The following is a 25,610-nucleotide window of genomic DNA, read 5'->3' as shown; positions in this document are numbered from 1 at the left end:
TTTACTTTTGTTTTCAGTCGTAAATATGTTGGTTGTCATAATTATTTTTGACATTTAACCATAAAAAGAAAAGTTGATTAAAAGATTAACACTTACCTTGTTAAAAAAAAGTTAAATCCAAATAGTCTCAGAACACGCCACATATGTATGTTGTATGATTACTTAAAACTTACATAGTATGTAAAGGTACATTTTTAAATCAGGACAAGTGACTTTTTGGTTCGACAATTGAATTGTATGACAAGTCTGACCCAGGGCAGTGGGCATGTGGTTTTAAAAGCTCATGCCCAGCTCTGCGTTGTTCATTCCGTCCTGTACCAAAACGATAATTATGTAACGGTCACTCAGTTTCTAAACATATGTACCAAGGTATCCTATGTTTCAGTGAGAGTGATCCTCAGTTCTCGCTCTACTCTGACTGCACAACATCCCATCTGGTTGCCCTCAAGGAAGTAGTCAATGACCCGTTAGTGTATGGCGCACCTGGAACATGGACTGCTGCCACCACGTCTGAATTGATCTATGTCATCGGTAGGCATGCGAGGATGGCTATTTCTCATATGGTTTTATTCTCCACAAAAGTCTGTTACCGTTCAGGCAGTCAGTAAAATAGAATGATGTGTATGCAAATGACTGTTGGCACTGGCTCTTATGGAGTAAGATATTAAGGTGAAGATCCCATTTGCAGTTGTCTAGCTTATAAATTGACTTTTGTGCCTGTACTAATTACTTTGTGGTAAGTAATGGTTTTGTGATTTTTACAGAGACAGAGTAGGGGTAACAATGTTATATTTCCCTGAGAGATCTTTAACCCTTTCCCTCTCAGAAAGGGAGTGAAAATGGCTATGTGCAAACAACATAAAACCAGAACAGCCTATGAGAAACTGGCAGTCTGTTCAGGTTTGATGCTGTTTGCTGCTCATCAGTATCTAAGGGTTGGAAATAAGCCTTTAAAACTTGAATATAGTAAGAAAGGTATTTGATTAAATTTAATTTTTTAACGGATTACAAATGCTTCAAATCCTTATCTAAGTGAAAAGGGTTAATGATGAACAGATTAAAAGTGGTTGGTGTTATTAGACCATTACACTTAACAATGCTTTTTAAATTACATACATAGCAGTGTGAAAATTCATAGTTCATGTATATCAAAGTTGTTTTTTTTTATTCAGATTACTTTTGTTGCAATTTTGTCAGAGACTCCCATAGCTGTAAGCAACACTACTGTAAAAGAGTATATTTATGTGCATTTATTTAGTTTCTTAAAAGTATCTTGAGCTAAAAAAAAATAACATTACTGGTCACAAGGTTGGGTAAACTGGTAAGAGTATTGGGCCAAATTCCAATTAAATGTCCAATTGAGTGTAAAGTGGAACTTGGCCTTAATTTTTTGCTGAACATGAGGGCCATTTTTCTGCCTATGTACAAGGGCAGACAGACTTTCTCATAGATAAATTTCTGTAGAGACTTAACAATTACACATAATTAAGCCTTATCTAACCCCTCACTTTATCTTCCCTGGTATGAAGATGTGTTCTCATGAGATGTTGTTTCATGTATTCTTCAGGTGGTTTGACAGGTCCAGAGATTAAGAACCTGTCTCGTGACGCCATTGAAGGCATCACAACTGCATCTATTCCTTTCATACCTGGTAATGTGCTCAAGGTATGTTCATAGTGCCCCCCACCCCCCTGGGAAGAATAGCCACAAAATATCTCACAGCTCTGCAATAAATTATAAGATCATTTACAAACAGAGGGCCATTTAATATTTAATCTGAACTACAGATTTATTTCATGTTAAAACAACAGCAGTGTCATGGATCCACCCCAATGGGAAATAGAGAATGTAATATTGTAAGCGTCTTTGTGTACTGGTATTTATCTGACAAGTAACCATTTCCCCCAAAAGAAGCAAAGTGGGAAGGCTTTTGCAACCAGCATTAAACAGGAAGAGCCTGCGAGTAACTAGCGGTCTAATCAGGTTTTATGCTGTTTGCTACTCACAAGTATCTAAGGGTTAGAAATGAAGCCTTTAAAACTTGAATCTAGTAAAACGGTGATTAATTAAATTCAAATTTCTATAGGACTACACATGCATAAAAATAGGTTTCTAAGTGGCAACGGGTTAAGAAAGGCCTCTTGTAGAGGAGATGGATAAATTCAAGTTCACTAAGAAACTAACATAATATTCTACTTATTTTCTACTTATCCTACAATGTTAATGAAAAAATCTCTAGAGAGATAATTTAAATAAAAGCGTTTTCTTCACACTTAAATTCTTATTTCACCAAAGCAAAAAAGAAATAAAATAATGACTGCCATTTGCAACTTTTAAAATGTGTACCCCTAAAGCAAGCATGATGCAGCTTTTATCTCCGCTGATATTGTTAATTTTAATGTCATAAATACGTTACCTGCTATCTATTAGCTTACTCCTTTCCAAGGGGAATTAACTCATCAGGAAAATTAACTGGTAACCGGCCACCTCCATACTGCAATATAGACTAGGTTAAACATAGTGCAATGCAACCTAGGCAAAAACCAGTAACCAGCCCCCAATATTCTTTCCGGATCGTCCAGGTGTAGACGTGCCTTTTACGGCTCTGAATTGAAAATTGTTTTTCGATATGTTTCACTTGGTCAAATGTGGTTTTGATTAGATAAATTGTGTTATTTATATTTTTACTTCCCATTTGGAATATTTTATGTGGATTTAATGGACTTTTGTTTCATTTGTAAAGGTAAGCCATGCTTGCTTTTATTGAACAATGGTTTATTTCTACCACGCTGGTTGTTTTCATGCGCGAACAAGCACGTGCAAAACGTGTTCTTCTAATGCTTTAAACTTAAATTGTTTTCAGCTTTGCTTTTTTTTTTTTACTCGCTCATGTACATGAGCACGTGCATATCATGATCTTCGTCAATAGGCAATTGAGAAGATTTGTACAGTGTAAATATTCTTCTAATGTGTTACGAGATCGTGCAAAGCGTGTTCTTCTAATACATGGACAGAGTTTTTATCATTTGCCATTGTGTGCAATAATGATTTTACGTTCCATATGACAATCTAATTGATGGTCATTTTATTTTTCATCTCTTTTGAATTCAACTTTTGTTTAATTTATGATCTACGGCAGTGGTATTTACATACCATTGACTTTCTCTTTTATAATAATAACTGAGAGAATGTTGATTATTTTCATTATGGGCAAATAATGATTGTATGTGCCGTATGATAATCTGGTATGTGACGAGTTTATTGTTGAATATGTTTTGCTCTTGTTTTTCATATAATCAACTACATGATGGGCGCAGATACAAGAGTTGATAAATACCCGGTGACTTCGCAGACCATGGATGACAAGTCGCAGCATCAGTCACCGGGTAACGGGAAAGATGGCGACCGTACTGCGCTTATTAAGTTAAACAGTTGGTCAACATCAGACCATATGTTGACCCCTTACGCTGGTTTTTGCCTGAGGGCATTGGTCACGGACATCGACCGATGTCTGACCATATGGCAGCCGCCATACTTCGGTCATCATCAAGTGACAACACTGGACATGACATGACCGTTAAGTCACCGAAGACGTTGATCACTGAGCTTGGCTCTGCATTGATCGACGTCTGACCGGCCTGTCCGGTCACCGGTCCGGTCACCCGTCAGAAGAAGTTTTTCATCATCATCGGACCATTGAAGGACTCATCATCGTCAGACACACCTCTCCTTCATTGAGCACAACAGGATAGTCATCGAATACACCTCTCTTTCATTGAGCAGTTCTCCGGGTCGATACGCTTATAAGCAATTACGTCAATGCTCAAGGAGACACTATTTTAGGAGACCTTATTTCCAGCATAGACGAACAATATTTCGGCATCGCAGGTATATGGGACGTCGCCACTCCTCGTGTAGGTGTTAACATACCTACTGGTCATATCGACAATCTCCATTTTATTCCTTTATGGAATATCATGTCTCCATTCCACGTGTAATGGTTCCCTTATTGCATCCACACATGTTGCAGTCGCCGAACCGTATTTGTATACAAACACTAGTTCGTTTAATTTTCGGGATTAGGTGTTCATCTCTCCACTTTGACTACATTGGACACTTTGTTCCTATCAATACTGATAATATACCGTTGTTTTCCGGTTTACATTATCAGTTAGATGACTTCGTGGATGGTCATTCTTCTGCACCAGATATTTCCATTCTGATGCAGTCATATTATGACCGGTCCGGTCCGATCACTGGACATCCTTCACCATTCACCGGTCATATCACCAATCACTGGTCACCGGTCAGAATAAGTAGTCGTTCATCATCATCGGATTATTTTTTACTCCTCTTCTTCCTCATCAAATTACTTTTCGTCGTATGCTTTAATGATGTTGCATCGGATTGGACTTTTGACACGCTCTTCTTTGCCGAGCAGTTCTCGGCATTGATATCAGACCATATGGATTCCACCAGTTCGGTCACCAGTTACCAATCGCCGGTATTACCCTGTGTTATCCAGGTATTAGAAGATTATGAAAAACATCTATCTGTTATATCTACTTCTGTCTTAGCCGGCTACAAGCAGACTATTGGTCCTGCAGATGGTTCGGCTGAAGCGGGCTCGAAATTTAACATTGAGGTCGAAGATTACTATTTGACCTCTATTAATCAGATCTATATTTTATGTTCGATACCTTAAGGATGAATTTTTAAACCGCTTTACCTGTCGGCTACAGACTTTGCAGTCACTGTCAAGGAACAGTTGGGACACAATGTCACTCTAGCAGGATTAGCAAGACAACATTTCGTGTTGACTTCTGTTTTTCTATTGCTCCTACGACGGTTCATGTTTTCAAGTTACTAGAATCAACAATTTTTCTGCTCCATTGTCATTGAAAGTCCCTTAGGACATGACTTAGCCTAAACCGCTTGATGGCGGTAAAAGCTACGAGTCCCCTGTACCTGATCTGACTAACAATTTGGATTTGTTTTCAAACTGCCGGGTCAGATTTCTGACATTATGATATTTTGCATCCTATGCCATTTGTTTCTACTACTATCTCAGTTTTTTACTCCATGTTGGAGAAATGACAACTGAGAGAGGGCTGACCTACCAGCTTGACTGCAGGACGGACACAGTCTTGTAGATGACTTGGGAGCTATTTAACTCAGATCTTAGATACTAAGGATCAGGAGGGACCTCATCTTCTCTTTTTCATCTTCAATATTCCCTTGTCGGAGACAAGTTTATTAGTCAGAACAACTTTTCTTGAGACGAAGAAGTTCTTCTTTTACACTTCTGGACCTAACAGGCCATTTTTCTATAACTGGTCGTATTTCTATCGGAATTCGTCTGGTTATGATTCTTGAAATAAAGGGCTTAACCAAGCCAGATTTGAAGACATCCAAGACTTCTACCGGCAAAGGTGGACCATCCTAAGGTTACTCCTAGGGTTTTCACCTTTTCTGCCACCACACCTCCAGAGGTACCACTTTAATTCATATTTCCGTATTTTGCAAATCGATGACTTCACGACCTTTATTCTCCAGGATTTTAAAGGCGCCTTTTATTCGTTCAATAAAGAGGCTACTGTAGATAGGCCATAGACTTAAGAGTGTTCAACACTTTCTTATTCTACCAACTTTCAAGTCTGTTGGGAGTGGGAAAGTTCAGCTTGCCGTGATTTCTTTCTGGTCCGGTCATTGGTCTTTCTGCTGAGACGTCTTAAGTCTGCTTCAGCTTTATTTTTAAGTCTATTGGAATTGATCTCATGATTATTCAATGACACGGATTTCCATCTTTTTGTCATTACTTTCCACTAAATAGTGGTGTCTAGACTAGAAGATTATCTTGGCAGGAGTATAGTTTCTTCTACCACAACCTTCCTTACATCTTATACAGATGTGAGCAGGGAAGGTTGGGGACGATTACCTGGAACCACTTATCCTAATATTCTCAAGTATGTGGTATCCTAATGAATATCACCTGCACACATCGGCTGTGGTTTACTTCCAGACACAGAGGTGAATATATTATCACTCCTTGTATCTGGAAACCAGGAACTTATTCGTTATTTGCAAGAACATTAATTTTTCTCTATCGTCCTACACATAGCAGGTCGTATCAACACCCTGTTGGACGTTTTATCTTGCAGTTCTTTCTGTCGCTTAATCTTCTGTTCGGTTTAAATGAATGTGAATTGCGCATGCGTGTCAGTGTTTTGCACAATGGCAGAGTACGCAGTGTAAATGCTAAACAAAGTGAAGCATTTCACAAAAATCGATTCAGCAGTGTGTGCGCTTGTTATACATTCGTCCGCTTGACATCAACTGGATACTTACTTTTATATTTTATCCATTAAATTCATTTTGAATATCTTGGTGAGCTTTTGCCATATTTTCATTGATCTCTACTTGGTGAACCCTGGGATTATGGAATTACGACCTTTTCAGAAACTTCTTCACAGGTCAAATATCATATCTCAGAGAGGTATATTTTATACTGATCAAAACATGTGCCACTAAATGTTTGGCCATTATTTAGTAATCTCTACAGAAGAACTTTTTTCTGTTAGAGCTTCAATCCTTGTTACTTGTGCAAGGATAATTTCATCACAACTGTCTATGAGGTTCTCTGCAAATTCTTTTTGACTGGGTATTCGAGAGCATATTTATTACCTTAATCACTCTGCATATGCATAGAGGTTTTTTTATATCTCCATCAAAGGATAGAGATTATGCTTTCGTACAACTTGGTTTTGTAAGTTATCACAACTCTGTGCTATCTTACCTATTTTGGAACTGATCCAAGTTATGGAACTTCAACACTATGTTTTTAGTTCCCTTACCTTCTTAAGAGGATTTGGCTTGGGTTGATTAATAAGCTTCCTATGAACCTTTTCATTATGCTTATTAACAGTTCCAATGTAATTTGAATACGGATTTCCTTCTTATTACGGCTTTTACCATACTGAGAAGTGAAATTCATGTTTTTTCTGTTGAATACGACAAATTTCTGTTGGGTCTAATGTCGTCTTCACTTTGTTGTGTCAGTCAGGATTCCTTGCTTAATATCAATTCCTCTATATGGCTTCTAAAAATCTTCAAGTTTTACAAGTTTTTCTTAATCTGGTAGACATGAAGATGAAGATAAACTTCTATGGCCAATCGGGGCTTTGAAGTTCTATCTCAGCAGTGTAAGTTCATTCAAGGTTCTCAAAAGACACTCTTCATTTCCCTAAAAAAAGAGGAGGGGGAGATGTGTCTGCGGCTTCTATTTCTCGGGGTTAGACCTCGACCAAGGAAGGTTTACTCTTATCTCTAATCTTAGAATTCATTCCTTTTTAGGATCTGACTGCATGAATTAAGAGCTCTGGTTGTTTCGTTGGCGTATATTAATCACACCCCACTTTCTGACATGCTCCAAGCTGTTTTCTGGAGGAATCCAACCACCTTTTTCATGTTTTTATCTTCGTTTTCTGAAGTGCCAACAATACAATTTGTATATGTTTGGTGTTGTTGTGATTTCACCAACGGTAGTGTCTTTTACGACGTTGACATACTTACTCTGTCAAAGAAGTCGCAATTAATACCGTTCTAAGGAAGATTAGCTTATAACCCTTGTTTTGGGTTTTGCTATCATTAGCTGATAACCTGGTATATGGGTTCTACTGTGATGGGAAAATATATACAAACCTTCCCTCCCAAACTGCAAAATCAGCTTATAGATAGCAGGTAACGTATTTATGACATTAAAACAAATTTTTTAAGTAAAATTAATTTTAATTATTAAATACCTTCTATCGGTGAGTCCCATCTCCCACCCCACTATTTGATTAATATTTTTGTATATATATTGAAAGAATATTGAGGGCTGGTTACTGGTTTTTGCCTGGGTTGCATTGCACTATGTTTAACCTAGTCTAAATTGCACTATGGAGGTGGCCGGTTACCAGTTAATTTTCCGGATTAGTTAATTCCCCTTGGAAAGGAGTAAGCTAATAGATAGCAGGTAAGTATTTAATAATTAAAATTAATTTTACTTAAAAATGTGTTTTTGTCTATAAACAACACTTCTTCATATGTTCTATAAACACACTTTTTATGTCCTCCACCACTATAGTGGGGGACATATTGTTTTTGCCCTGTCTGTTGGTTGGTTGGTTGGTCTGTTGGTTGGTTTGCACCAACTTTAACATTTGCAATAACTTTTGCAATATTGAAGAAAGCAACTTGATATTTGGCATGCATGTGTATCTCATTTTGAGTGGTGAAAGGTCAAGGTCATCCTTCAAGGTCAAAGGTCAAATATATAGCTCCAAAGCAGCGCAAAAGGGGACATAGTGTTCTGACAAACACATATCTTGTTACTAACTGTCATATTTAAGTCAAACCTCTTCTGGCCTGGCTCTACTTACCACATTTTTTGTATGAATTAAAATCATGGGGTTTATTTTTTATCTAGTTTTGTTTTCTTTCATGATATAGTATAAAACTGCATGCAGCAAACCTGTACACGGCTATCAAGATAAATTATTCAAACACCCTTTCCCATTTTAAACAGTTAATGTAAGCAAGCTTTATGGATAGACATTCTTTGATCAACTAACAAAACGACCTATTCATCAAAGACATTACCCTTTAAATTCTGTGTCAACTCCCATTAAAAAGTAAAAGAACAATGCACCTTAATTAACATATTTTACACTCTTCAAGTCACTGACACTTTTATCAAACATTTGTTTAACCAAAACTCTAAAAATATTGTCTTATTCGAGATCACTCTACATTATTAAATACATCTACGATGCAAATCACTCTGGTTTCATTCAGGCCTTATATTCCGAAAAATTATTCACATTTTATTCTAATTATTCATCCTAAACACAAACATGCATCATATTTTAATGCAATAGCGTTTCCAAATTTCGCGACACTTATTGGCTTCAACTAAATGAGGCAATCAGGTGTCTACATCAACAGACAGGTGCATGCAATTGGTTGTTTTAGATTCTTTTCAAAAATGAATAGCAACGTTGTATTGGATGAATAAACGACAGCTATTATTCTTATACAGTACATTTGATTTGAAATGTATAAATTCATTAGGCATTTGTAATGAAATTTTATAACAAATACATTTTAGTCAGTTTAATCGACTAAAATTTGACCTTTAACCGGTAATAAAAGGCCTAAATAATTAGTCCATAATGTGAATGTATTAGCAGCATAAAGGCTGTTAAGCATGTAAAGCACAAGTTATACAACAAGTCTTCTTTCCTTCTATAAAATAATTGAGCTGCAGGATCAATGTTTATCTTAAGAATAAGGTTGTCTATGGCAGAAGTCTATGCATGTTCTGGCAAAGTATTGTGCACACAAACCAGGTCAAGTCAAGTTTCTAGCTAAATTGATAAAAGTCAGTCAATAATCCTGAAACCAACATTATTCTTTGGGCACAAATGTTTGTGGATTTGTATGAGTTGGCTCAACCACAAAATTTTAGGAACGTTTATGTCTGAAGTCTTTTAAGACACGAAAATTTAAGAAAATCAAGGAATTTAAGGTCTAACGAATATGGCCGATTTCACGTATCCTCGAAATGTCATGTAAACAAAATAAAGTACCGGTAAATCCTTTGTACTTTGTCCAGAGCATCTTTGCTTAGCATGAATGGATTTTTTAATTACTTGGCAGAACTGATTGGAATTATGAGAAGAGTGTGTCACATAAGAACCAGGTCCCTGTGTCCAAGGTCAAAATTCAAATTGAGGAAATTAGTCCAAAACACTTTTTTTTAGCATTACTCTAACCAGTATGTATGGATTTTAAAAGAACTTTTCGTAAGTGATAAACTTGATGAGACAAATTGTTTTGTCAGGTTCAAAATTCAAGGTCAGATCTTTTTTAAAGTAGTCCTTAACACTTATTACAGAGCAGAACTATGTCCAGCAAGTGTACTTTCAAATAAGTTGGCAAAAATAATCATAAAAATGAGATTGTCACACCAATGAACCATGTTACTGGGTTATGGTCAAGGTCACAATTTATGGTCAAGGGTCAAACTTAGATATTTTCAAATAACATACTAAAAATTGTCTTCATGATTGTGAAAAATGTTATGGAAGGCTCTTGTTCTGTTTGCACAGGAGCTCAGTATGGAACAGTTGTCCATGCTCTCTGACCGCCAGGCAGTGGCAGTTACGGCCATACAGAAACTGGCTCTATCCAGTGAGCAGGTCAACAAACTGACAGAACTAGCCACTGGTGCTTCTACTGTCCAGCCTGCAAACGCTACCACTGCCAAGCCTGCAAACGCTACCACTGTCCAGCCTACAAACGCCACCACTGCCAAGCCTGCAAACGCTACCACTGTCCAGCCTGCAAACGCCACCACTGCCAAGCCTGCAAACGCTACCACTGTCCAGCCTGCAAATGCTACCACTGTCCAGCCTGCAAATGCTACCACTGTCCAGCCTGCAAACGCTACCACTGTCCAGCCTGCAAACGCTACCACTGTCCAGCCTGCAAACGCCACCACTGCCAAGCCTGCAGCAGATACCACTACCAAGCCTGCAGAAACTACCACTGCCAAGACTGGCGGAGCATCTGGTAAGCTTGTGTAACATATATTGTTAAATTGTGTTGTATTAAAACGTACTCTGTTTGTTGTAATATGATAATGTATGTTAGGTCTATTTCTATTGTACTGCTGCAGGGCTCGACATTAACGGTAGTCCGACTGTCCGGGACAACCAAATTGTTGGTCCGGACAAGTAAATAAAGAATTTGCTTGTCCGACGGGACAAGTGGTCGTTATAATTTAATTACTTAGAAAAAATGCCTTTAAATCCGTTATTTCTGTGGAATTACCACACAACTTTTTCAATTATATTTTGTTTACGTTTAAACGACAAAGCGCGAGATATTCCGATAGTTGCATGTAATACTACACCGCACTGTTCACAAGGGAAGCAACCCTTAACATTTTTCTTTGCCAAGATAACAAAAATATTCTCCTTTGTAAAGAATATGCATTTTACGACACCGGTACACACCGATCTTACAGACAACTTATGTAACAACATCATCTCTATGTATAGAATGATTTTACGACATCATTCCCATTTGTGTTTTGTTTTGGTTAGTACAATGTCTTCTGCTTAAAAATGTCTAATCTGCTTTCCTTTTGTTTTTCGTCTTCAAAATAACAGGACACTTAAAAAATACCTTTAGGTATTGAAATGGCCTACAATTATGTTAACATGTATTTTGAACCATTAAAGTCTTTATGATTTGAGCATTTTGCATTATTTCATTATTTTGCACAGTACTGAGCAGAATAAGATATAATGATCAGGACAAGTTGCTTTTTGGTCAGGACAAGTGGAATTTTGGTCTACTTGTCCGACTGGACAATAGGCTTAAAAAATTATTGTCGAGCCCTGCTGCTGTAATATTTCATACACTGCCTACCTAACAAACTGGAAAAGAAGCTATTGGCTGAAACATAAATTTGGAAGATTTTCACATTTGCATTTGTGTACTTTCATAATTTTAAATCTATTGTTAATGAGGTCATTCTTCTTTCGAAGATGTGTAAAATGTCAGCTTTGTATGCCTGGTAACTACACTGATGCAAACAAATAAAATATAGTACTAGCAAATAAATTTGCCCCGGTCTATTGATTTATATGTCAACCGTGGAAAGCGCATGCTCAGAAAAAAATGGTTGTAATATCTAACAAAATGTATCAACAGCATTTAAATGAAGGGTCGACAAAGTACATGGAATAATCTTAATGGACAGACAAGAATATTAACAAAACACCATTAAATAATGAAGGAGTGGTCATGGTACTTTTTCTTTGACCTTTCCACAAAACCTTTTATCAAAATAAAAAAGTTCAAATTGATCTATTGAAAACTCCTTAAGTTATTCTTTGCTCAAGAATTTTACAGTATGTAGTTATGTTCTGCACACAAAAACTAGCAACTCCAAACTTGGGAAAAGCCAACATATTATTATGTTAATATTTATTTTTTTCCACTTAACTCTTAAATTCTTGATATCCATCTTGACCTCAATGTAATACCCATTGGATCCCTAGATTTTGCAGTGCATCTTTCAGTAATTGACAGTTTCACCTGTATAACTTAAGAGTTGATTGCTTAACAGATAACCTCGAATTCTGTATGATTGCTATAGTCTTAGTGTTTAAATATTATTTGCCTGCCTTTCAGTTGGCACCCAGGTAGCAGTATCCTTGTTCACCACCCTCCTCATGCTGATGGCGTCAGCCTTGATCCTTCTGTGAGATCAGCAGACAACAATATCTGAACGAGGCAACCATTACCAGGCTGTGCACATGTCTAGTTTTTACTATGAAGCATATGCCTAGTTTAATGGTGACGGATCATTTTAAATGTATTAAGAAATGTTGACTTATTTATTTATTTAAAAACTGTTTAAAAGTAATAATTGCTATAAGTAATATTATTCACATTCAAGTTTGTCTGGATTTTTATTTACATTGTTACTATATTAAAACCACTTCAACTTTTATTTGCCTGGTTTTGAATATAAAAGACAACTGGTCTCAATGTGTGTGTAATGATGCCTCAGCTGAGCCTTGCTTATCAGGGACGACACTTTTAATGAAAACTCCAATGACAGCAAAAAAGTGATGTGAACTGCACAGGCTTATCTGGGAAAACACTACGCACATTAATGAAGCATTGTTAACGCATATCGTGGCTCAAATATTAAAAAAGGTTTTAACCAACTAATTATAAACCATTAGAAATAAAAAAACAGACTTAAGAAATGTTCTGTTATACAATCACATAAGAAAATGCACGATTCCTTGGGGGGAAAAAAAATCTTTATTAATACAAGGCCCCTATGTAAAATATGGAAGTGAACTGCTTGAACAGCTTTTGTGACCTTTTGAGAACCATTCAAAACTCAGTGGAGATATTAACACTAATGTTCTAAGCAAGTTTCATTAGCAAACCTCAAGGAGTTTTGGTAAAAAGATACTTGCAGACTGTTCACAAAGCTTCACTATAGCCGTGTAAAGGAAAGTACCTCCCCTGGCAGCAAAGTTTTAGAATGGTATGGGAACATTTTTTCACTAAATGCAGAGATATTTGAAGAATTAGTTTGAGCTAGTCCTAAAGTCCCTAATATACAGTATTAATAAGGTTTCACTATAGCATATATTCTGAGGAAGTTATAATGATAACTGGACTAAAAATCTGTAGCTTTTTTTTTTTATTATGATAACAATTATCATACAAAACACTTTATCTTTTGAAGTATATAGTTTTGGTAAGCGATTTTAAGAAAACAAAACAGGTGCACGTTTTAAAAAAAAAAGCAATGTATTTGACTTAGACAAATTCAACTATTTGACAGATTTACGGTCCCTAAAGTGATACGTCAATGATTAAGGATTACACTGGACAAAATCAAGCATGACGACACTTTTAAGACGCCAGAAATGTTATTGAAAGAACATTCAGGGTACTGAAGCGAAGGTTTTGTGTTCTTCATGGAAAGGAACTAATTAAGTAGTAAAATTAATTGTCATTAAGCGCTATAGTCTGCATGTTTCTCATGCAATATCTTCAATATGCTAAATGACAATCTAATTTTAAGCACCACACAATACAACAAGAGGGCCTGAAAGGCCCAAAGTCGCTCACCTGAGATAACAAGATATTATTGGGACAAATCTTCTGACCAAGTTTCATGAAGATCGGAAAATAAATGTGGCCTCTAGAGTGTTAACAAGGTTTTACTATAACCATATAAAGCCATACAAGGAAAAATGCCCCGCCCCTTGGCAGCCATGTTTTTCAAGCAAAGGTTACCATTTTTGAATTCATCCAAGATATCAGTGGGACAAATCTTCTCAGCAAGTTTCATGAAGATTGGAAAATAAATGTGGCCTCTAGAGTGTTAACAATGTTTTACTATAGCCATATAAGGAAAAATGCCCCTGGCGGCCATGTTTTTCAACCAGCCAGCATCATTTTCGAACTCATCCAAGATATTATTGGAATGAATCTTCTGACCAAGTTTTATGAAGATCAGACAATAAATGTGGCCTCTAGAGTGTTAACAAGATTTTACTATAGCCATATAAGGAAAAATGCCCTACCCCTTGGCAGCCATGTTTTTCAAGCAAACGTAATTATTTTTGAACTCATTCAAGATATCATTGAACCCAATCTTCTGACCAAATTTCATGAAGATTGGACAATAAATGTGGCCTATAGAGAGTTAACAAGGCAAATGTTGACGCAGCACAACGGACGACGGACAAAAAGCAATCACAAAAGCTCACCATGAGCACGTTGTGCTCAGGTGAGCTAAAAATGTTACGACATTGTAAAATGAGTGTACATTTAGTTTTCATATATGCTTCATATTTCCAATAATTATATTACGGAAATTTCTACTGCTGTTAATGTCCTTGAGATTATATTCAGAAGTTATGAGTCAATTTCAATCAAGACGACTGAAAGTCAAGGTCACCTCTTCAAGGTCAAAAGAATCTCAACAGGAGATAAAGTTGTCATTTGAACCTCCTTGTTATTCTTTGTCTTTAAGTCATGAATCTTTTCCTAAAATTTCAGTGAAGTTTGTAACATTTCTCTATATAAAACAAAAGAAACAATGACACTAAAATTTAAAATGGAATGTTTTCATTTTCAAAAAATAATTGGAAGACATCCACAAATTCGTTTTGTTTTAAACATTGAAAAAATATTGGTGTTAACATATTTTAGCAAAATTATAAATTGGATTCTATATAAATCAATCTGGATTATTAAAATAACAACTTAAGTTTCTTTGCAAGCATTCAATTAAAATGAAGTAACAATAACATTTGTGTAGCCTACACAAGTTGTACAAGGCACTTGGTGACAATGCATAATTCCATAACACAGTTTCCAAGCTATTGGGCTAGATTCACTCTAAGTCTGATATTTCTCACTGAAGTTTTTTCCCCTGATAAAATTCACTGACGTTTTTGTCACATATCCTGGTTATATGTAGCTCTATAATGTATGAAGTCCTTGGCTAGATGTAGTTTTCCCCAGTGGTGGTCCGTCTACTTGTCCTCCAAGGTGGGGTCCATCTGCTCCTTGAAATTGAACGGATCAAACAGGTAACCGTCTCCATGGTAGAACTTGCTCTGGAACTCCACCCTACACAGACACATAGATAATACAATAGAACATGCACATGCACTTTAAAAGCAGATACGTCAATATCTTTTTGGCTGGAAAGTAAAATTCGTAATAAATAAATGTGACATTACAAATTATTTAAACCTGTAAATACACCGTAGGTGTTTTTCACTGTCTTAATGCGACTTTCCTGTTGTTTGTCAATAAAATATTGCGGGTCTCCTATCATAAGTTGACATGTTGGATATAAATTATGGTATCTAGGGCTTTTTCAGTTATAAAGAGAGTTTGTAAGAAGAAACTAATTTGATGACATTATAGTATTAACTGTCTCATGCAAACAAGTAATCTTACAAAAACAGGAGAGTTGATAATAAATCCTAAACAAGAGCACCGCATAACGGGTGCCACGCTCGGCTACCGGTGAAGTTTTGAATAAATGAAAGCTTGTCAGATTTTTTGATTTTTTTTGTTAGAGGTCACAGTGACCTTGACCTAGTGACCCCCAAAATGGGTGTGGCATGTAGAACTCGTCGAGGTGCATCTACATATGAAGTTTCAAAGTTGAAGGTGGAAGCACTTTGATTTTAGAGCCAATGTTAAGGTTTTAGCATACGGCGGACAACACGACGAGCTGGCTATGACAATACCTCGGGGTTTTCTCTGAAAACGTTGAGCTAAAAATGTAAGAGACTACAGTATATGCAGGCCATTAGCACGTACCAGTGTAGACGCAAGGTATGCAGGAAAGCAGAGAGCCCCTCCATGACCAGCAGTACACAGACAGTGAGGACCGCAAAGGCACCAAACACGGCCCAGACAATAATACCACCCCAGTAGGGAGCATCCATCTTCAGGCCCGCACGGAACAGCATGCCCCACAGCACCTCGGACAGCTCTGTAACATCACAAGGAAAGTACATGAGGGGTCATAGGTTTGAAAGTGGCAAAACATGGGGAAGATCTCCATTTGAACAATTATTTCTCAATAACAAGAAACTGAATTCCAGTTATTAGTTGCTGAGAAATAGCCCGGACAAAAATTGTGCACGGACAGACAGACAGAAGCGGCGACTATATGCTCCTCCAAAATAAGTTTTGTGGGAGCATAAAAAAGAAATGGGCCGTGCTCTCTGAAAAGGGGGTTTAATGCAAGTGCATAGTGTTGTCCCAGATAAGCCTGTGAAGTTTGCACAGGCTAATCAGGGATGACACTTTCCGCGTTTATTTTTTTCATTTCAAGAAAGTCTGTTAGCAAAAATTAAGTTTAGGCGTAAAGTGTTGTCCCTGATTACATGCATTAAACCCCCTTTTCACAGAGCGCAGCTCAAATATAAATGACTTTTTAATCAATAAACAGGCACATTCAAAGGCTAATTGAGGCTTAAAACTTTATTCATATAAAAAATCACATATTGAAATATGATACAAAATGTTGGGATTTTATTCTAATAGTTACTAGATACAACTTCTGACCAAGTTCGGTGAAGATCATGTAAAAAATACTTGAATTAGAGAGCGGACAACATGCTCAATGTTTAAAACGCACTTAGTGACTTGTGACCTAGTTTTTAACCCGACATGACCCATATTCAAACTTGACCTAGACATCATCTAGAGTTTGGTGAAGATTGGATGAAAACTACTTGAATAAGAGAGCGGACACTGAATATGGACCGACAGACCACAAGCTCACTCCTATATACCCCCCTAAACTTCGTTTGTGGGGGTATAATAATATTTTTCAAACAATAACATTGGAAAGCATACCATTTCAAACTCATAATTATTTTATTTTTTCAGTTTGATGCATGAATAACACAAAAATGTTTCTCAAATATGCAACCAGTCGCCCAATGAAGTGTTAATTTCATTTAAATTAAAATCATTCTCATAATTTATCTACAATTTTCAACATAATTATGTTTATTTATGCTCAAATCAAAAGAGCCTTCTCAAAGGTCAGAATATAACCTTGAGACTGAATTTGACATCAAGGGTGTTTGTCGTTGTGGGGCTGGTGCAGGGAGGATACATACGTGCGTGGGCAAGACTGAGGGCCCAGAGTCGCAGGTAGGAGGCGGTGTGGGACACACAACCAAGGCAGTACTCAATGGTGTGGATAGCCTGACCCACAAACAGCTCGCCAAAGTCAAACTGAAATACACAAAAATCAGCATCAGGGTGTCATCACATGTTGAAACAATTATTGCAGGATTATACTTTCATGATCACTGTTGAGCTTGTCAAAAGCCAAAAATATTCACTGAATTTGACAAGAAAGATAAGAGAGAGAACAAGATAATATAATTATCAGTGGTCATATTTTTTTCGGTTTTGTCGGTCCTAGACCGATTGGGGTCATGAGAGACCGCTTGAAAATCCCAAACAGTCGGTCCGATTCTGTTTGCTATTAAAATTCCCATGTCATAAAATCGATTACACAGTGTACATGTTAACACACCCTAATGACATTCTTATCTGGATTAGGTGTGATAAACCATTCGCTGCAGTCTCTAAACCGGTCAGGACCGGTTTATTGCACGTCAGACCAAGAATCAAAAACTTGTAAACAGCGGATTAAAGACGCATCCGAAAAGACGCGTCTGAATGCACGCACTGTAACTAAACAAAACATGCCGATACATTTTCCACCAACGTAATAATCCGGTAATATAATTAAGAATGAAAGTCGCGGATCTGATCGACAGAACAGCCGAAAGTTATTTTTATGGCGGAACTTCACATAAAATAGTACACAAGAAAAATAATATACATTGAATAAATCTTTAGTAAAACCGTGTTAGAATCGAAATAATTCGTGTACTTTATACTTTGTTGTTAAATAACTCACGACCGGAAAATTAGATGCGTGGTTTCAAATGCTTCGCTCTCGTGATTAAATTCCTACGCATCTAAACTATCGGCCGTGGGTGATTTGACAACATATTATTTCTTAATTATTTGGTTTGTTGTTGTCAGTTGCCAACCTACGCACAGACATTTGTTTGGTTCAGTGCATGTTTGTAAGCTATTATCGAGTCGACAACAATTTAAAACATCGGTATAGACTTACACAGATTAATAATATTGACAACGATGATAAAAGTCTGATAAAACAGCACACGAAACAACAATGAAATACCAAATGATAAAACTAGTTGAGAAAACTCGTTCCGTCTATAAAAAAATGGCTTAGGAAATTTAACTTGTACATGTTATTATACCACCTTCATGAATGGCAAAATCAATGGTATATATTTTAACGTAATTTGTCATGATTTCGGATATACATTTTCGGATACTTTTCCCCATTTATATCCGGACCGATTGATGTTGCGGGAAAATATGATCCCTGATAATTATGGTTACTGTATCACACATCATGACATTCCACATTGACCAAGAAGTTCAACACTTCTGTAAAGCTCATAACAAGTTAATGTTCAGCACATTAAGACCTGACAGTGATATCTTGCTTGGAAGACGATTGCTCCGCCCAATTAAACACATGACCTAGCGGTTTAAAAACCTGTACAAACCACAGTGGTTTGAGATTATGCAATATTCAGGATTATTTTTATGTTTAATTTTCATGGAAGTGCAACACAAAAATATTTTATGAAATAAATAAATTTCTATACCATAATTTTCAGTAATTCTTTTAAGCTGTCACTTGCATACACTCCCGCGGGAACCAGCATCCCACAAGTAACAACGTGTAATGGTGATTTGTGTAATAAATAACAGTTTTACACTTGCATCTATGGATGCTTTTTTTATGAGAAATTCAACAAAACATTGTCAAGGAAATGGCTGACAAACCTTCTCCTCCTCCTCCTCATGCTCGTCCATGGTGACTGCAGTCTGGCCCGTCCCTCCATTGATGGAGACCGCCACTGCAACGTGACTGCTGCTCACACCCTGAACAACATACAACATATTCTCAAGTTATGGAGCAGAAAAATGCATTCAAATTGAGCTTCAATCTGGGAAAAATGGGTTTAATGCATCTGCATAAAGTGTTGTCTCAAATTAGCCTGTGCAGTCCCCACTGGCTAATCAGGTAGAACACTTTTTGCCTATACAAAAACACTTGATTTTCCCTAATAGAAAATTCCTTTTAACAAAAAAAGATAATAAAAGCAGAAAGTGTCGTCCCTGATGAGCCGATCTACTTGTTTTCAGGCTAATATTGGACGACACCTTACGCACATGCATGACGTCCTGTTTTCTAAGAGTGCCGCTCAATTTGTTTTTTAAGTTGTGAACCCATCTATCACTTATGTCCCCCTCATGCAATCCCTGGAAAAGATAGCTATATATGAATTTAATTAAATTTCTCAATTTGTTCATCAATTACAGATGCCAAAATGTAACAATCTAATTAATCAACACTTGGCACTCTACTTCAATTCTTACACAATTAATTTGTTTTGGGGGGAGGGGCTATTGAAAAGTCATAGCATTACTTATGTAGTCCATGCAAAACATTGTGATATCAATCAGATATACCCAACCATAAACAAAGCCACTTGCCTGATGAAGAATAAATATAAACATGCATGTTAGTAAACAACCTATACAAATATTCTACAATTAACTCCCTCTATACTGAAAACCAAACAGACTGGACAAAAGATGATTCTGGTTCATAGAAAATTTGGTTTTGACATAGTTCACTGTAGTCTGAACTTATACTATAGAATCAATGAAAAAAAGGAGCAATATGCACATCATGTATTAACCTATCAGGCTTTTTCCGCCCTATGCCACGGGTCCGAAATTCGGCCCCATTCCCAATGCAAATCTGGTTGTTTTTTTCCCAATTGAAAAAAAAAATTCCCAATTCCCCCCAAAAAAAAAAAAAAAAAAATTTTTTTTTATTTTTTTTTACCAAAAAATATATAAGTTGACCTTATCCGGTGTAGAAAATAGAAAGTGTTGCATAATAAAATTATCTGTTGCCTTGAATTTGTTTTAAAAACTGTAAAATATATTAATGATTATTTAAGACTTTCCTTATTTTCCTCAAAATCCGGCGCTTCGCACGATTTTTTTCACCTCAAAAAAGGCCAGGCCTTTTCCCCAAATTCAGATTAAAAAACCTGCACTTATCTCACATGTTCATAATACTTTGTAAAATTTCAATAATAAGTTATCAAAATAGTCGTTATTTACCAGTTAACGGCTTCTTTGAAATATAAGAAACACTATTTACATGCGATTATTTTTCCCAATTGAGCCAATTTTGCGAATAATTTTTTTCCCAAAATGGGGGTTTTCACGACGCAAAATTCCCAAAATTCCAGTGTGGCGTATTCCCAAAATGGAGCGGAAAAAGCCTGCCTATTGTGTCTTGTTCTGAGAAAACTGGGCTTAATTCATGTGCCTAAAGTGGCGTCCTAGATTAGCCTGTGCAGTCTGCACAGGCTCATCAGGGACAACACTTTCCGCCTAGACTTGATTTTCGGTAAGAAGAGACTTCCTTGAAACTAAAAAAAACATAAAAGCGGAAAGTGTCGTCCCTGATAAGCCTGTGCGGACTTCACAGGCTAATCTGGGACGACACTTTATGCACATGAATTAAGCCCAGTTTTCTCAGAACAAGACACAATTAATTTACATCAAGCCTGCCAGTTATTACTATTTAGTTGCTTAATCTACTGGTTCATGTATTCATAACCTAGTCATAGATGGAGTACATGTTTGAAGGATGCGTTTCTACTTCATGTTATGTACAAGACTATAATGACTGGCCTATCAATCAATGGATGGCATGCTGACTAGTTTGTGCCTGAGCTCTAAGACAATGGTACTATTAAACAAGGGAATGGGAAAAATTATGGTGCTCTGACTAGAGGAAAACATGAAGACATGATAAACAATGCAAAACCCAGCATGGGCTGCCATACTTAGAAATGTAGACTATACAGCACTCAACCAGTTTACAATGCAAAACCCAGCATGGGCTGCCATACTTAGAAATGTAGACTATACAGCACTCAACCAGTTTACTGTAGACTATACAGCACTCAACCTGTTTACTGTAGACTACAGCACTTAACCAGTTTACAAAATGCCATTTGCACTGCACTCTGGGAAAACCTGGCTCAATACATGTGTGTTAAGTGTTGTCCCAGTTTAGCCTCTGCAGTCTGCACGAACTAATCAGGGACAACACTGTGCGCCTAGACTGGATTTTGTTTAATAGAGGCTTCCATTAAACAGAAAAATGCATAAAAGCAGAAAGTCTTGTCCCAGATTAGCCTGTGCAGTAAGACAGGCAATTTTGTTTGTATTATTATTTTAGTCATCCCAATCAGCTAACTTGTTCATACTTTTCCTGGGTGAGCTGGTTTACAAGCACAATGTGCACATGCTTATGCCAGTAAGTAACAATTGCCCTACATGAATCAGAGGTTGGGGCAGTATGGCCAAAGAAATAAGTTCATGACCAATCACCACTCCAGTTACTTGTAAGTGGCTTGAACATGAAACAAGCCCACAATCCGTGTATTTGTCATCCAACTCATTCCAACTGAACAAATGGGCAGTATATAGTTTTCAATATTTTCATTAAAACAAAAGTTGGGAATTAGATTCCGTAATAATGATAAGAAAATTTAAATACATTCGATCAATTGAAATTGTAGTTTATTAAAACTAAACATATTTAAAAGTGTTTTGGCTTAAAATGTATTTTCTACAACACTGAATGTGCCTAACAAAAACGTGCTTGAAACCCGTATTATAAACAAAAAACGGAAAACTCTGAAAACTTGCAAAACTTGACAAATGTACCACTCCGTAAAAATGAGGCCCCATACTTAACATTAAATAACATACAAATGGGTTCTATCGTGACAGGGACTAACAAGTATTTTTTTAGATACCAGATTATTTGTGTGGCAGTATAGACAGATTTTGATGCCTGTGTTAATTGTCTTGATTAAGCATATTATAGGGATTTAGCTAAAGCAGAATGGCAGGGGGCCAACCATTTATTTTTTTATGCCCCACCCCATTATGTGGCCCTCTTCATTTTCATGTTCCACCCTTTCAAAATATATCTAACTCTTTCTTGGTCCCTTTTCAAGTTTGTCAGTATTGTCTAAAATACAGAAACAACAAACTCGTTTGTATTAGTTATTGTCGATTTTATAGAAAAAAAATCAGAGTTACTCGATATTAAAATATACTCATATTTATAAACGACTATACCTCATGAAATATATGCTGGATTGAAGTTGAATTGAATGATAAATGTAAGTGACTTTGGTGTCAACCAAGCAGTCATTAAGGTTTGAGCAATGCACATGGTGTGTTAAATGACAGCTGTTTGTTAACAGTTATGCCACCTAAAGTTAAAATTAAAGCTTGATAAAAAGGTAAATTTTGATAACATTGGGGTGTAAAAACTGTTAATTATAGAGGACAAAAAAGGCATATTGTATTTCATACAAAAGCACTAATTCCTCAATATCAAAAAAGTTTAGCTCCGTTACTGAACAGAGATATCTGGTTTGGCAGATAATCAAACTTTGCGGTGTCAACAAACACCCTCAAGCAGTGTGGTAAAGATCCAGTTAAAAAAGTTGGTTTTAAAGGGCTGAAGCTTAAGTGGACTACTAACATTAGAAATACCGCAGACCATCTTTGCTCGCCGCATAATTATCAACGTAAACATTTGTTCTTACAGCAAAAATGTTTTGAAGTCAGAGTTCAAAATGATTCTTTCTGGGTCATCAATTAAAGAGTTCTTTTCTGGGTTATATATGTCATAAAATGAAGACAAGTGAATAAATAAACCCCCCACACCCTACAAGCCTTCAGGAGTGCTAGTGAAATGAGCCTTGTTCTGGGAACACTGGGCACATGCATGTGCTACAAGTGGTGCTCCACATGAGCCTGTTCAGTACAGACAGGCTGATCAGGGTCAACACTTTTAATTTATATGGAATTTTTAGTTTAACGTAAATCTCCTCATTACGAAAATCCAGTTAAGGCGCAAAGTGCTGTCCCAGATAAGTCAGTGCGTACTTCATGTACAAATCTGGGACGACACTTCAAGCGCATGCATTAAGACAAGTTTTCCCAGACAAGGCTCAGATAATCTGTTCTGGGGCAACTCACTTAACCTGTGTACAAAGCAGGACTGAGCAAACATGTATCTGACTAGGATGCAGTTACAGTTTCTGACTTATTTTAAATATACAGAAAAAGAATTGGACAGATGAATTTTATGTTTATTTGAATAAAACCCATGCAGCAAAGTTTAACGTTTCATGTGCTTGTTACAGGTTCAATGTTACTAAAGATTAACAACTTTGTTAGTGTGCACTTCACTGTAAATAGGTGCAAATTAGAGTGAGTAACTAATTTGACAACGGAACTGAAATAAGTAGTGGTTACAAATAGATAGAATGAGGGCCATGATGGCCCTGAAACGCCCACCTGAGTTCCAGGAACCAAATGTCAAAACTTGACATTGTAACCTTGTTTATGGACAGGTGTGACAAAATTAAAATTTCACTAGATATTATTCAGATAAACCTTATAACCAAGTTTCATCAAGGTTAAGACATAAATGTGGCCTCAAAGGTTTTTCTAAGATTTGAACAGATTACCAAGTTTTTGGACACAAGTGACCCAGATTGGAACTTGGCAAAGATTTTGTCGAGGTAAACATTCTGACCAAGTTTTATAAAGCATGACCAAAACCAAACTCAGTCTAGCTATTGTCAAGATAAACATTATGACCAACTTTAATTAATTTGACACAAAAATGAGGCATCTAAAGGGATAATTGTTTTTATAAGATTATGCCAGTTGACTTAGTTTTTTAAATGCACATAACGCAGATTTAAACTAGATATTTTTAAGATAAATATTGTGACAAAAGTTCATCAAGATTCAGGCATTAATGTGGCCTAAGATTTAACCTGATTACCTGGTCTCTAAATGCACATGACCCACATTAAAATGAGGCCCATATCTTGTCAAGATAAACATTCTTATCAAAGTTTCATGACTTTCAGTCATAAATGTGACCTCTTGAGAGATTACAAGGTTTTTCTCAGATTGTACCTAGTAATCTTGATTTCTCTATCTAGATATATTTAAAGATAAACATACTTAGCAAGTTTTATCATGATTGGATAAAAAATGTGGCCTCTAATACCTTCATGAGCTAATAGTTGACGCCGCCAGAAGCAGGACAAAGAGTGATCACAATAGCTAACTACGAGCACTTCATGCTTATGTGAGCTCAAAAGTATATTGCATTGTTTTAATGCTGGCAGACTTGATATAAATCCAAAATAAATATTAATCTGCATGACTTATAAATCCCGCCCCAAGTCACAAATCGATTTGATCTAAAAGCTTTTTAAACAATTAAAGGCATTATCATTTCCAAATACATCTAACCACCCTTTTTAAGGTGGGGGTCATCCTGTTTTGCAATATTTAATGTAAGAAATGACATTTCTTCCTTTGCATGAGGATTAAATAAAAGCCAAGGAAGTAAAGTAGAAGAGCTCTATTTTGAATGCAACACAGCCTGTTCATATTTCAAATAAAAAATCCCAGCTTCAATATCAGATCATCTGTACAAAGAGGAAAATAGCCAACACACTCTGCACACATCACAGATGTACACAAAAAAAAGCTGTAATAAGAGTTTCCATCAATCTAGACAAGGACGAATGAGGAGGCTGTTTATCCTGCCCTTAAGTGTGACCCTAGCTAAAGTGATGTTTTAAATATGGGCTGTTTTATGTGAAAAGGGGGTTTATAGCATGTGCGTAAAGTGTTGTCCCATATTAGCCAGTGCAGTCCACACTTTCCGTCTTAACTTTGCTAAGAAGAGACTTTCTTCAAACGATAATTGTCATAACAGCGGAAAGTGTCGTCCCTGATTAGTGCGGACTACACAGGCTAATCTGGGATGACACTTTACGCACATGCATTAAACCCCCTTTTCACACAGCATGGCCCACATTGTCCAGATATCAGATGCAGCTCAGTCGTGCCTTGTGACAGGCCACCTATCTCACTCACTTACCGCCATCTCTATGCCAGTTTTACCATTTTCACCGCTTTTCAACTGAACAAAAAACATCACAGAAATAGCAGGACAGAAACTAACATGCAAGCAAACAAGAGTGTATAAAGGATCATTAAATTTTGACCTTGTCTGTTTATTTTGCATTTGTTCCCATTTATACAGCATTACAGCAACTTAAAGACATTAATAAACACTTGAAAGGTAAACATTGAAATTAAAAATAGTTCAAAATGTAAGGAAACTCTGTCAAAAGTCTACACAACAATTTTGATTAAAAAGGAAAATATAATAACTTAAACATTCATCAGATGCTGGCTAACTTAAACAT

At 36.6% G+C, this 25,610-nt stretch overlaps 2 protein-coding genes across 8 annotated transcripts in view; one reads left to right on the top strand and one right to left on the bottom strand.

The window, feature by feature from the left end:
• The window catches only part of LOC127866664 (uncharacterized), a 103,942-nt gene extending 91,371 nt beyond the window's left edge, over positions 1-12,571 (top strand). For 2 of the 3 annotated variants that reach the window (XM_052407388.1, XM_052407390.1), the window contains 4 exons: positions 386-531; positions 1,568-1,665; positions 10,155-10,617; positions 12,250-12,571. In XM_052407388.1, coding sequence (XP_052263348.1) covers positions 386-531; positions 1,568-1,665; positions 10,155-10,617; positions 12,250-12,323 — 781 coding nt within the window. In that variant the 3' untranslated portion in view covers positions 12,324-12,571. The remainder of the gene's footprint in view (positions 1-385; positions 532-1,567; positions 1,666-10,154; positions 10,618-12,249) is intronic. The other variant, XM_052407389.1, reaches the window with a different exon arrangement.
• Positions 12,572-13,267: 696 nt separating this feature from the next.
• The window catches only part of LOC127866667 (V-type proton ATPase 116 kDa subunit a 1-like), a 58,566-nt gene continuing 46,223 nt past the window's right edge, over positions 13,268-25,610 (bottom strand). For 3 of the 5 annotated variants that reach the window (XM_052407395.1, XM_052407396.1, XM_052407397.1), the window contains 5 exons: positions 25,280-25,321; positions 19,036-19,134; positions 17,250-17,367; positions 15,934-16,108; positions 13,268-15,228 (listed from right to left, as the gene is read on the bottom strand). In XM_052407395.1, the coding sequence (XP_052263355.1) occupies positions 15,132-15,228; positions 15,934-16,108; positions 17,250-17,367; positions 19,036-19,134; positions 25,280-25,321 (531 nt within the window). In that variant the 3' untranslated portion in view covers positions 13,268-15,131. The remainder of the gene's footprint in view (positions 15,229-15,933; positions 16,109-17,249; positions 17,368-19,035; positions 19,135-25,279; positions 25,322-25,610) is intronic. The other 2 variants (XM_052407398.1, XM_052407399.1) reach the window with 1 other exon arrangement.

This window comes from Dreissena polymorpha, chromosome 2 (assembly GCF_020536995.1).
Source record: "Dreissena polymorpha isolate Duluth1 chromosome 2, UMN_Dpol_1.0, whole genome shotgun sequence".
Classification (NCBI taxonomy): Eukaryota; Metazoa; Mollusca; class Bivalvia; order Myida; family Dreissenidae; genus Dreissena; species Dreissena polymorpha.
Note: the sequence above shows the minus strand (reverse complement) of the source record. Positions and strands in the feature narration are given on the sequence as shown.